General features: G+C 52.8%; 4 protein-coding genes; 2 read left to right on the top strand and 2 right to left on the bottom strand.

Annotated features, from left to right (window-relative positions):
* Nucleotides 1-19: 19 nt before the first annotated feature.
* Nucleotides 20-434, top strand: RCC_00614 (uncharacterized protein; the record flags this gene model as incomplete). XM_023765771.1 has 2 exons in its annotated part: nt 20-188; nt 328-434. 2 exons carry the CDS (start codon nt 20-22, stop codon nt 432-434), a joined length of 276 nt encoding a protein of 91 aa, XP_023621539.1.
* Nucleotides 435-1560: 1126 nt separating this feature from the next.
* RCC_00613 (uncharacterized protein) lies at nt 1561-2344 on the bottom strand (the record flags this gene model as incomplete). XM_023765770.1 has 3 exons in its annotated part: nt 1561-1657; nt 1707-1771; nt 1823-2344. 3 exons carry the CDS (start codon nt 2342-2344, stop codon nt 1561-1563), a joined length of 684 nt encoding a protein of 227 aa, XP_023621538.1.
* A 987-nt stretch (nt 2345-3331) lies between these two features.
* Nucleotides 3332-4330, top strand: RCC_00612 (uncharacterized protein; the record flags this gene model as incomplete). Its single annotated transcript, XM_023765769.1, has 1 exon — nt 3332-4330. The coding sequence occupies one exon, from the start codon at nt 3332-3334 to the stop codon at nt 4328-4330; it is 999 nt and encodes a 332-aa protein (XP_023621537.1).
* Nucleotides 4331-7093: 2763 nt separating this feature from the next.
* On the bottom strand, nt 7094-10855 carry RCC_00611 (probable COP1-coatomer complex alpha chain of secretory pathway vesicles; the record flags this gene model as incomplete). XM_023765768.1 has 3 exons in its annotated part: nt 7094-7336; nt 7387-10400; nt 10453-10855. The coding sequence occupies 3 exons, from the start codon at nt 10853-10855 to the stop codon at nt 7094-7096; spliced, it is 3660 nt and encodes a 1219-aa protein (XP_023621536.1).
* Between the last annotated feature and the right edge of the window lie 483 nt (nt 10856-11338).

Raw genomic sequence — 11338 nt, 5'->3', positions numbered from 1 at the left:
AGAGATTTCAAAGGATGCTATGGCGAAGGACACAATAACAGTGGTTTATCGTTATCTGGCGTTGCTCATTACGAAGCGCAGAGACGGTTTCATCTCGGACGAGGCCGACTTTAGCAGATCGTACAAGCCGAGATGGCATATGGTTTTCTCCCGGCAATGTCCCGTGATGTTCATGTCTTACTCTCACGGTACGTTTATGCTTGACCTGACCGTTTTGGTGATCACTCCTCTGATCCATGTGAATGCGCGAGATTGGACTTGGGGTGCACCAGTGAAATACTCTGTCTGCATTTCGACGACGAAGCTGACTTTTCTTCCACGTCGCAGTGGGCTATTTGGTGATGGCTGGCGTTTTGGGGTTGATCTTCATCCTTTGTTCCGTTTGGATCTATTACTATGTCCAGCTGGATGGCCAGGCGATGATTCAGAACTAGGGAGATGCGAAAGAAGCGTACGCGGCATACTCAACGGCTACGAGTACTAATGCTAGTGTTTGATATCAGCCACAGATGGAGGCACAAGCACCGCCGCTCGGAAGGCATATGCTTCGCCTGGTGCTTCGCATAACAGAACAATTCCTCTGGAGGGCCATCTGCCCATGACTCAACTCTCGGACATTTGGTGGGGCGAAGCATTTTGGCAAGATCGTAAGACCGGATGAATTCAACACGCATGGCTACAAACGCTCAGTATTCCGCGATCAAGAATCAGCACATATTCTCATCTCAGTGTACCATTGGCCTACCCAACAGCCTGAGGTCAACTCTTGCTTCACATCCAAATAACAACAAATATTTCAAGACGATCCTTCTACCTCATCGCCTCGACAGCCTTCTCAATGTTGTTGGCGACCAGATCGWAACTGTTCACAACCTGGCCAAAATATGGCACCTCCTCCACCTTGAACTTCTCCATTTCATAAATTTGAGCATCTCCACCAGTGGGTTTGTATGTAGCGGGGTTCGACGTCGTCGATGATTTTCTGGCTGAACTCATTTCTGAAGATGCGGGAGTCGGCGGAATATGTGTGTTGACCGGAGAWCGTGAGCTGCGGTAGTTGTGTACGGCAGTCGCAACTACCGGACTCATTGAGATGACTTCAAAGTCTTCTCCCGCAGCTGATTCTGCATGTCCTTGTGGTGTGGTCTGTGCAGCTTTAGGGAGTGGCTCGGAATGTGACTTGGTTTGCACTGTGAGATCATTCCTCTCGGATCTCTGTAACTTTTCCTTGGCCTGCTGTACTTGAAGAGCAGCGTACTGCTTTGTAGTGTGCATTTCCTTCTTGTGCAATACTGGGCTCAATTTTCTGAGTCGATTGAACGAGCCTCGCCGACTCCGATCATCGGCCGTCATAGGACTCACGCCTCGCGATATTGCGGGACTTGGCGGCGGGTGAAAATTCGCCGCCACAGCGGTTCGAAACCCGTGGAATTCTCGGATAGGTGATCCTAATGTGCCTGCTACTTCGCTCGTTCCAGCTTGAGCCGCTCGGTGAGGAGGCGATGCCGATAGCTCGGAGATGGTGTTGCCATTCGACACGCCACCCGGCGGCTGTGATTGTCAAGCGTGTTGCGGTGGTCTCGACTCGGGTGTGAAAACTGGGAGAGGTGGTGCACTCTCCACAGGAGACGCAGTAGGCGGCTCGGCGCTCGCTCGGCTATTGTAATGTCAGATTGTATCGCAAGGACGAGTCCCTTGGTACGGACCTCTTTCGTCGGAAGAACTTGCGGAACCCTCTCGGTTCTGAGTCAACGGGCGAAGTCGGCTTGATCTGGAAGGAGGTCAGTAAGCGCAGCCTGCGTTTGAGGATGATATCGCATACATTAGCCTCAGCACTTGGCTTGTTGGTGTAGTAAGCGCTGTCTGTTTCACTTCCTCCGGGAATTCCATCGTGTGCTCCAACGCGCTGCTCACTCGTCGAAGGAGGGGCCCATCGTTCCTCATCGCCGCAAACAACGACGTACCAGCCAACCTTTCCCTCTGGAGCGAGCCTGTCTCGCAGCTCCATCATCGCAGACCACTGGTCATTATTGACACCCTTGCCTCGTACATCCTCAACGTCGATGCCCAGCTTGACCTCCTCGACAATGTCAGCTACATAGGCGTATGGCTGACTTGCCGCGCTCGAGGACGTGTCGTTTGGATCGTACTGTTCAATGAATCTCAGCATGGGCAGATGCTGCATGGCGTCCGGGAAAAGCTGGTGGAAGTTTGCCAGCATGGTGCTCGTCGTGTTGGGTGCCACGAGCCATTCTGCAGCGGCATCGTCGAGGTTCTGCAGGATGATGTGGATCCGAATCAAGGGTCGCGGCCAGCGAAAACCGTGGAGCAGGTACACAGGCATGGCAAATCGTTGACGGTGGAACGAGGTGCGGTGCGGTCGTGCGTAGGGAATTGCAATTATGGTGCAGCAGTGTTTGATGTATGTGACGCTCGCGGGGATGGATGAATGGCTGGCTGGCTGGCTAGCTGAACGGGCGAGGGAGTTTTAGATCTGGTCAGGTCGAGGTCTGAAGCAGGGTAAAACCGTCCCGTGGTATCGTTCTCTTTGAGGCAGCGGCCGCAGGGAGTGAAACAATAGAGCAAGACGGCACGCAACGCAACGCAGCGCAACCGCAGCAGCGAGAGCAGAGTTGGGTCTGCAGACGAGCGCTGCCCCCAGTGTGTGACCCCAGAGCAGAGGTAACGAGTCGATGGAGCGCCCTTCGTTGGCTCTGCGGCTATCCGGAGCAGTTCTCGGGAGGATATATCCTATCGAACGCTTCCTGCTGCACACCCCGTCGCCGTCGTCACACCTCCCGCTGCCGTGCTCCCTGCCCGCTGGCGCATGCGGACTGTCCGGGTTACCGCTGTCCACCGGTTGGCAATGCTCGATCACGCATTGAGTGTGAAGAAAGCCACTATAGCACTCCTTGCGTCACCCTCGAATCTGGCTGGTGCAACACCTCCGTCCGTATGCTRGCGCGGTGCTGCTGGCAAGAGAGGAACCCTAGCAATTCCTGTATTGCGTAGACTGAAAGGTGTGGAGTGGTGGAGCGTGGAGCTGTCTCTAGGCGCGTGCATCTCGCCCAAAACTCTCTCCAATCGTTGGCGTATCGGTAGTCCGTCATGTGTAATCATCAAATCACCGTGACGATGATGACGATGATGTGAGAATTTGACGCGTGAAGTCAGATATGTATGTAATATGTCAAAGACTGTCAAGCTACTAATGAGGAGAGAGATCCTGGCGCGTGGATTGTTCGTGCATCTTGCTGCATCATGACTCGGTAGCGACGGTCGATCGGACATCTCCCCGGCGTCTTCCCAGACACATATTCATTAAGCAACGATGGTCTTGCATCTACTGGGTAAAAAGTCCTGGAATGTATACAATACCGCCAATGTCGAGCGCGTGCGCAAAGATGAAGCAGAAGCTCAGGCGCGTGAAGAGGCGGAAGAGCAGCGCATGCAAGAAGAAGATGCACAGCGCCGAATTGCTCTGCTGAGAGGCGAGGAGGTTGGGCCAGTTCAGCAACGTGCAGAGCTCACGGATGATGTCTCGCATCAGAAGAGGCGCAACAAACATGACGAGGATCAACGAGATCGCAAGCGTAGACGGCGAGGCGAAGACGACACTGATCGCGACATCAGACATGCCAGACAGGACACCGAAGCTGGTCAGAAAGCCACACGAAGTCTGCTCCGAGAGCGCGAGAAGGAAGCGCCTCTGCAGGATCATGCTGGTCATATTCAACTTATCCCCGCGCCAGACGAGGTTACTATCCGCAAAGCAGAGAAGAATGCGGAGGTAGAAGCTGAGAAGGCCAAGAAGCGGAAGAGGGAAGAGGATCAGTACATGATGAAGTTTAGCAACGCGGCAGGCTATCAGAATGGTATGCAGAAGCCGTGGTATGCAGCTGTCAAAGACGCCGCTCCTCCCAAGGATCTGGCGCTTGCAGAAGCTCAAGGTAAGGATGTATGGGGAAATGAAGATCCTCGAAGGAAGGAGAGGGAACGTGGGAGGATATCATCGTCGGATCCCTTTGCAGCGATGCAGCAGGCTCAGCGGCAGCTCAAGCAAAGTGCTCATGATCGAGAGGTGTGGCAGAAAGAGAGGCAGGCCGAAATCGAGGTAATGAAGCGAGATGATGCGCGGAAGGAGGAGGGTCGGCGGAGAGCAGACAGTCTTGATGATGGCTTCGCTTTGGACGCGCCGCCGGAGAGGGAGCGGAGTCGTCATCATCATGGTAGGGAACGCAAGCATCGCCATCATCACCGGCGCCGCCATCGCAGCCGTAGTAGGTCGAGGGAGCATGGCAGGCACCGCCGGCGTGACGAGACCAAGTAGCTATGTTATAATGATCATGACCTCAATGCGGTAGTGCCACTGTACCCTTTCAACGCCTCACTACTGATGGCTTCCACTTGAGAAACCTCAACGGTTTCTGCCAGCCTGCCGCTCGAGATGCCTCACTTCTTATCTTCTGTGACGGCAGGTAATTCGCTGGAGGCGCAGTTGAGCTGCATGGGAATGGTCTAGGGAGACTTCATCTCCAGAGCCCAGCATGAAGCTGAGCGACTGATGAAAAAGGTGGGTTGCGTCAGCTGGAGGCAGTGCAATACCAGCGACACGATGCCCGACCACATGAGCAAGCCCAGCGGTGGAAGGACGCGGTCAAAAAATAAGTATGATTTTGAATGTTCCCGTAGGAACGTTTCAGATATCAAACTGAAAAGAACACTGTGAAGCTGTTAGTGATCTGTAGAGTAAGATCGAGAGAGGAGATGGTAGACTCACGATACTACACTTGATCTAAGCCAAAAGGCAAAGAGAGCTAAAGAGAGAAGGTCTGGGTTGCGCAAAACGAGAAGTTTTATTCTTGCGATTGAGCTCGGACCAGTTTCTGTAGCGTGATGGAGCTCGCGTGTTCAGTATTAACTTTACGCAGGGGAGGGACTGGGTGGGCTTGGCAAAGTTCGATTCACTCATCTTCGCGCTACATCTACCTCCTGCCATTATGTGCTCGGGTATCGAGTGTATCACTTTGGCTACGTGAGGAAGGAGCAGCGACACATGAAAGTGCGAGGGCTGTAACAGGAGTAGAAACATGCTACATCTTGCCTTCCTCGATGTTGTGGGCTCTCCTGATACTGGGTCGGATTTGAGGCTGACACCACAATGACGCTTCATCATCATCATCATAATCACATGCGACAGGGACATACCTATCGAAGCTTCCATTCCTCTGTCGCTGAAGGGCGGCCTGTACTCACAACATGAAGGGATGGACTACTGCTCGATGGCGCTCTTCCGGACGCTCCTGCGGCACGGTAAACCACGGCAAATGTGACGGACCATCGAGAGGTAATACTCATGTGCTTCTCATCACATCGACTGTGAACTTTACCAGAAGACTGTGAGAGTATGCTCTCGCGCTGTTCAACGACTTCGGGGTTCGACCTGTCTCCGATACATTATCTATGATCATTGTAAGAACCATTCATTGCTTCCCGAAGCTGCTCCTCACGTCTTGGTCACAGCTACATGTACCGAAGCTCAGCACTTCTCGGTGCATCTGATTCTCCCCGATGATTATCTTCCAAGCCACTCATCACCGCTTCCCTTTCGATCTCACTCCATCACCTTCCATCATCATTCAGAACCTCACCTTTTTTTGCTACCCTTCTTCTCTCCCTTTCCCTCTCCTTTTCACCGCTCCTCCCAGTCCACCATTTCCACACCTCCCAATTTCCCCAATACCACATGCCCACGGGCACTATAAAGGCTGGAATACTAAATCTCGCACAATCCGGCCCAAAAATCCCCCAAAGATCTCCCTTCCACCAAGCCTTGACCAACCTCTCTCTCGTACAAGCCCAAGTCCCCTCGGAAAGACCACCTTCTACAAGCCAAGAAACCTTGCAATGATTCGGTAGAATCCTGGGAATGATCTCCCATCTCCCGATGCTGACGCCCCAATGTACGAGGATCTCCATGATGGTTTGGATGGAGATTATCAAAGCGATAACAACAGTGTATCTCCTCCAGCGGATCTTGAGGCCGTGCATGTAGATGTTGAAGGTAAGAGCGAGGAGCGTGGCTGTGAACAGAACGATTGGGCCGGAGTATATCCACATTCTGGCCCTTTGCTGTGCGGCTGCGATGGCTGAGTCGTTCCAGTGAGGATAGTCTCCTTGGAGGAATGAGTGAAGGCACATCTTGCTAGAGAGGCTGGGAGTTCTCGTAGCGGATGTTGTGCGCAGGTCGGCGAGGCACTTGTTGAGGTTATGTGCAGAGGTCGATGAGCATTCCGTCCGGCGACGTCTAGGTTCAATTTTATGTACGTCAAGACCGTATTGTAGCTCGTCGCTGTGGAAGGCACTCTGGTGGACTTTTGAACACTCGTGGAGGTGGGTAATACAGTGCCTGCCGGAGTTATCCACGATGTTGAGAATCACAAGATTAGAAGCAGCTTGACAGAATCCAAGAGTGGTTGGATTAAACAGCAAGCGCAGGAGTGATTTATGTCCGATGACTCAAAACTCGCGGCAACGTTGCATTTCTGCGCCCAGATAACTGTTGATCCTTCTGTTAACGATACTGCCTCGCTTAGGTGTCGTTACAGCAAAAACCACTACCCTAACCCTAACCCTATGCGCACCTTTCCAACGCTGAACAGGTCCCAGGCCCGGTGAATTTGAAGGTTGCCCCCCTCCTGCCTTAGGTACCGGTACCTGTAGCGTCTTTGACCTTGAGCAACATCGATGGCATGATTAAGAAGATGTTGTGTAATAAGACATTCGATCCTCCATATTTGACTCTCGGCAAGGCTGCTGCTTTTTATGCTTATAGCTACCTACTCGCAAGCGTTGCCGTCGATTCAACACAAGGAGAGGCGGCAATTTTAATTTCGCCGGCCCTTAGTCGTCGAATCGTCAAAGCACATCCTCCCACCCTCTTTCGAGGTTCTTACAACCCAGCAACGTCGGACTGAATCTTCATACCTTTCTAAACATGCCGAGCCCGCTAATCCCCACCATCACGCCCATGATCGCTTTTGCTGATGAAAACGTTCTACACGTGCCGTCTTATCTATTCCTTCTCATCCTCTCAAACTGTCAAGCGCAACCCACTGCTCGGGGCTCCAATCGCCGAAACCTCACATACGTTACACACAGTACCCTTGTACTTCGTCTTGTACTTGACCGCGCAGAATGGACAGCTTGTGCTTGCCTCGCCAGCATAGATGGGTGTGTAGGATGCGGCGCAAATGTCAAATTCGCCGAAGGTGTCGTATTCAATTTCGACGGCATCCGTTGGAGAGCGCTCGGCAGCGGTCTTGAATTTGCGGGCCTGTCGTAAAGTCAGCATGATCGTATCTCTCCTGGGTATTCTCAACTCACAGTCTCCTTGAACTTCGCATTTGTGCCCTTCTCAATCAGCGCGTTGGCAAAGTTCAGCACACTTCCCATCTGCTTGTTCTTGTTGGCAAAGTTCATAGCCGAGAACAGAGCAAGAGTGCGATGCTGAGGCTCGATGTCAGGAACGGTGAAGTAGGCGGACAGCTCCAAGCTACGCTTCTTGATGTCTTCTGAAAAGGAGCTCAAATCTGTTGCGCCACCCACGATCTTCCGTCGCTCTAGCTCAATGGACATTGCCACGACATATTGTGCTGCTTGGTGGACAGCAGCCTGTGCCTCTTGCGCCTGGCTCTGGGAGGAGACGGCGTTCACCATGATCAAGTGCAGCGCCTTCTTGAAGGATAGTACACCTTCCTCTAGCTTGTTGGCTTTCATTGCGTTCCTTCCGATAGAAAGTTCTGCGGCTTGAATCGATTCGAGGTCTCTTGGAATGAGTGGCAGAACCTTGCGAGAGTCTGTCTCGTTGAGTGTTCGGCGGACGTAATTAACAAGTGGAGGCATGCCGGCATTGGCAGGGAGGTAGGTTCGTGTAGCCTGGTAGATCTCCATGAAGCGGTCCTCGAGCGGCTTGAAGTTCACCGCACCGACTTGTCGGTTGAGGAGATTCATGGCAGTGTCAAAGCTACCAGCAGCAGCATGGTCTGCTGCGAGTGGTGAGTTTCGTGCCCAGAGATCGGCCTCGCTGCTGCCAGCACCAGCTTCTGCGCTCTCGACATTGACGAAGTCCTCTTCCACCTCTGGTACAGCATCATCGCCCAGGTCCCATCCATCAGCGGCATCGTCGTCGTCGCCATCGTCGAGTGCTCCATTTCCAGTGGCTTCCTCGTCTTGGAGAAGGTCCTCCTCGACAAAGCCATTCGTATCAGCAACAACCGCGTCATCACCTTCCGCCATGAGAGCCTTCTCAAAAGAACTCGTGCCAGTAGCCTTGGTTGGCCAATTGGCTTTGAATGTAGGCGCGACGGCTTTGGGAGGTGAAACAGGCTTTCCAACGCTTGGTAGGCTGATTTGGTCCTCGGTCAAGCCGCTTGCCTCAAGAATTGCCTGGCATTCTTCTTCTAGGCCGTTGGATTTGGCGGTCAGATATGCAAGAGGATACTGATCAACCTCCTTGAGCATCTCTATCCGACTTTGAACGTCACCCAAGTAGATGGAGTTCTGGAAACGGCTGGTCATGTCGCCTCTGTGCTCCGCAATCTTTGCCATACGCTGTAGCTTCTCCTGATCGCCCGTGGTGAGATACAGGAAAGAGAGTTTGTCAAAGTTACGCAGCTTCTGGTAAGTCATCTCCACAACCTGGTGGTTGCCATGTGCGAGCGCTTCCGAGCTCAGACGTTGCCAGAGTTGTGGACGATCCAGCTGTTTGGCCATCTCAACGGCGACATCCAAGTTTCCGCATTCAATAGCCAGCTCAAAGCGAGTCTGTGGGTCTTGGACGAATTGCAATGCAATCTCTGGGTAACCCTTCTTCTGTAGGTACGAAATGATGCTCTGACCGACCAGACTTGAAGTCTTGATGATGTTGAGCATCTCATCGTAATGCCTCTTGACAAGCGCCAGCTTGAAGCGGTACTCGGTTGGGTCGATTGTGAGGATCTTAGGCTTGGCGGCGCGATCCAGGCAGTAGACGCTGCGACCCTTGACACGTACAAGGTAGATGACATGCTCGAGTGTGCGAACAATACCGTTGTCTCCATTCATCAGTGCGTACTTGATGTGGTTGAGTGTGGAGTAGAGGAGCACGCCAGCATCGTCCCAAGTAGCACTCTTGATTCGAATAGTTTCGTGGAGAGTGCTAATTTGTTGGAGCGACTTGTTGACGATTGTGACGTTGTGCTTACTGAGCAGGGCGGCGTGAAGACCATCTGACGACCACACAACATACTTGACTCCAGCAACCGCAAGCTCGGCAAGCTGCTTCTTTTGTTGGATATCGTATAGGTATACGTGTGTTGGAGCGACGAGAAGCAAGCATCCGGTACCTCCAAAGACCATATCGGTTGTGCCCGTTGGGGGCTTGATGGTCTTCGTGGTGGAGTTTTGAAGGTCCTTGATGTCGATTTGCTGGTTCGCAGAGTTGAAGACGGCAAAGCGATTGCGTGCAACGAAAACTGCAGCTGATCCAGTCCCGCGATGTGTGCTGGTAGGCTCTACGGCTCCTGATGCTTCCCGTGGTAGGCTCATGAGCTCGTAAGAGCCACCTTCGGCAGGTGTCGTTACGAGAATGGACCTCTCAGCTGGGTTGTACGACACAGTACGAGGTGGGACCCATGCGCTGCCCAGCTTCTTCAGGTTCAGCATAGATGGGCTCTCGAGGTTCTTGGTGAAGTCGTAAGACCGAACGTGTTTGTCCTTGTTGATGAAGAAGATGTTGTTTTGGTGAACGGCAGATGCGGGTCGCTCGCGCTCAAGCTTGAAGACCATGACACCATTGTCGTGGCCTGCGGCGAAGAGGTTGATTTCTGGATGTGCTGCAATCACCCAAAATCGGTCGTTATCCCGCTTGAATGACTGGACGGAAGTTCTTCTGTTCAAATCCCAAACGCGAATGGTCTTGTCCTCGCCGACGGACAAGATGAGATCCTGATGTGGGTGGAACAGACATGCAGAAGCGTTCTGGAAGTGTCCTCTACAAGTATCCACCTCCCACGCCTTGGTTTCGCTCATCCTCCACAGCTTGACCAATCTATCATCTCCTGCCGATACAATCAAGGGAAGTGTGGGATGGAAAGCGACCCAATTCACGCCGCGATCGTGACCTTCCAGCACAAACTTCACCACGGCATCGGTGTTTCCAAACATGTCGGCCTGATTTTGGTTCGCGCGCGCAATCTGATCTTCAAAGGACATGGAAGTTGGCGCGGAGTGCTTCTTGCGCAGGCCTGAAATGTCCCAAACTCGCACTGACTGGTCCAGCGAAGCGGAGACGACCAGATCCTCCTTGGGATGGAACTGAGCGCACATGGTGTAGTGGTTGTGACCGGTCATTGTGCAGACTGACCTATTGTCAGCATTATCATCTCCACCACATCGCCAGCCGCAACTTACTCAATGACCTGTTTTGCCAATTCCATATTCTAATCGTCTGATCATCGGAGCTGGAAATGATCCAAGGAAGCTCGTGGTGGAAGAAGACGGTTCGCACATAGTCCAAGTGGCCATTCAGCGTGAACAGACACCTCCTGGTCTGATATGACCAGACTTTGATCTTGTAATCATCTCCTCCCGACACAAACAGCGGCTGTGTCTTGTGAAAGTCAATGCCTCTGACCGGGCCGTCGTGTTCCTCAAAGCGGTCTATGAGTGTGCCCATGCGGTAGTCCCACAATTGAATCGTCGAGGAGTGCAGGGAAACGAGGATCCATGGTCGCTTMGGATGAAAGGCAATGCCCTTTGCGCGGGAAGATTTCGATTCGAACTTTGTGAGCATATTGGGCGAGGAGGAGGTCATGGTGGGCTGTTTACGCGGGAGCACAGGCTCCGGGCATTTGCTGGAGGATGTTCCAGCCGGAGAGGATTGGCGATGACCGGGAGGTGATGTGCACTGCAGTTGTGGTATTTGAGAGATCCTGACGTGGGCTGGTGTGGCAGGAGGTGTTGTCGCGATGGTCCAATGTCAGGACAAGTAGTCTCAGGTCGCAGCAAGCGCCAAGAACGAAGAATGGGGGGCCAGGGCCAGCAGAGGTCCAAGCAGAGTACGTTGCAACGAACTCAAAAAGACACGCCTCGACAAGCTCCATATCTTCACGTGTACACATCCTCATTGATGTCTTCCATGGTGGATGGTATGGATGACTTGCTTTCCCTCTATTCACGTGCGAATTGAAGAGGATCAATCAATCTCTATCAATGTCATGGACAAGACGACGATGCTGCCCGTTCGGTGCCGYGGGCGGTTCACCATGAGACGGATCAACAACAACTGCCAGGTCAC

The sequence above is a fragment of the Ramularia collo-cygni genome (genome assembly GCF_900074925.1).
Source record: "Ramularia collo-cygni strain URUG2 genome assembly, contig: RCC_scaffold01, whole genome shotgun sequence".
NCBI lineage: Eukaryota > Fungi > Ascomycota > Dothideomycetes > Mycosphaerellales > Mycosphaerellaceae > Ramularia > Ramularia collo-cygni.
This window is presented reverse-complemented; position numbering and strand designations above follow the sequence as displayed.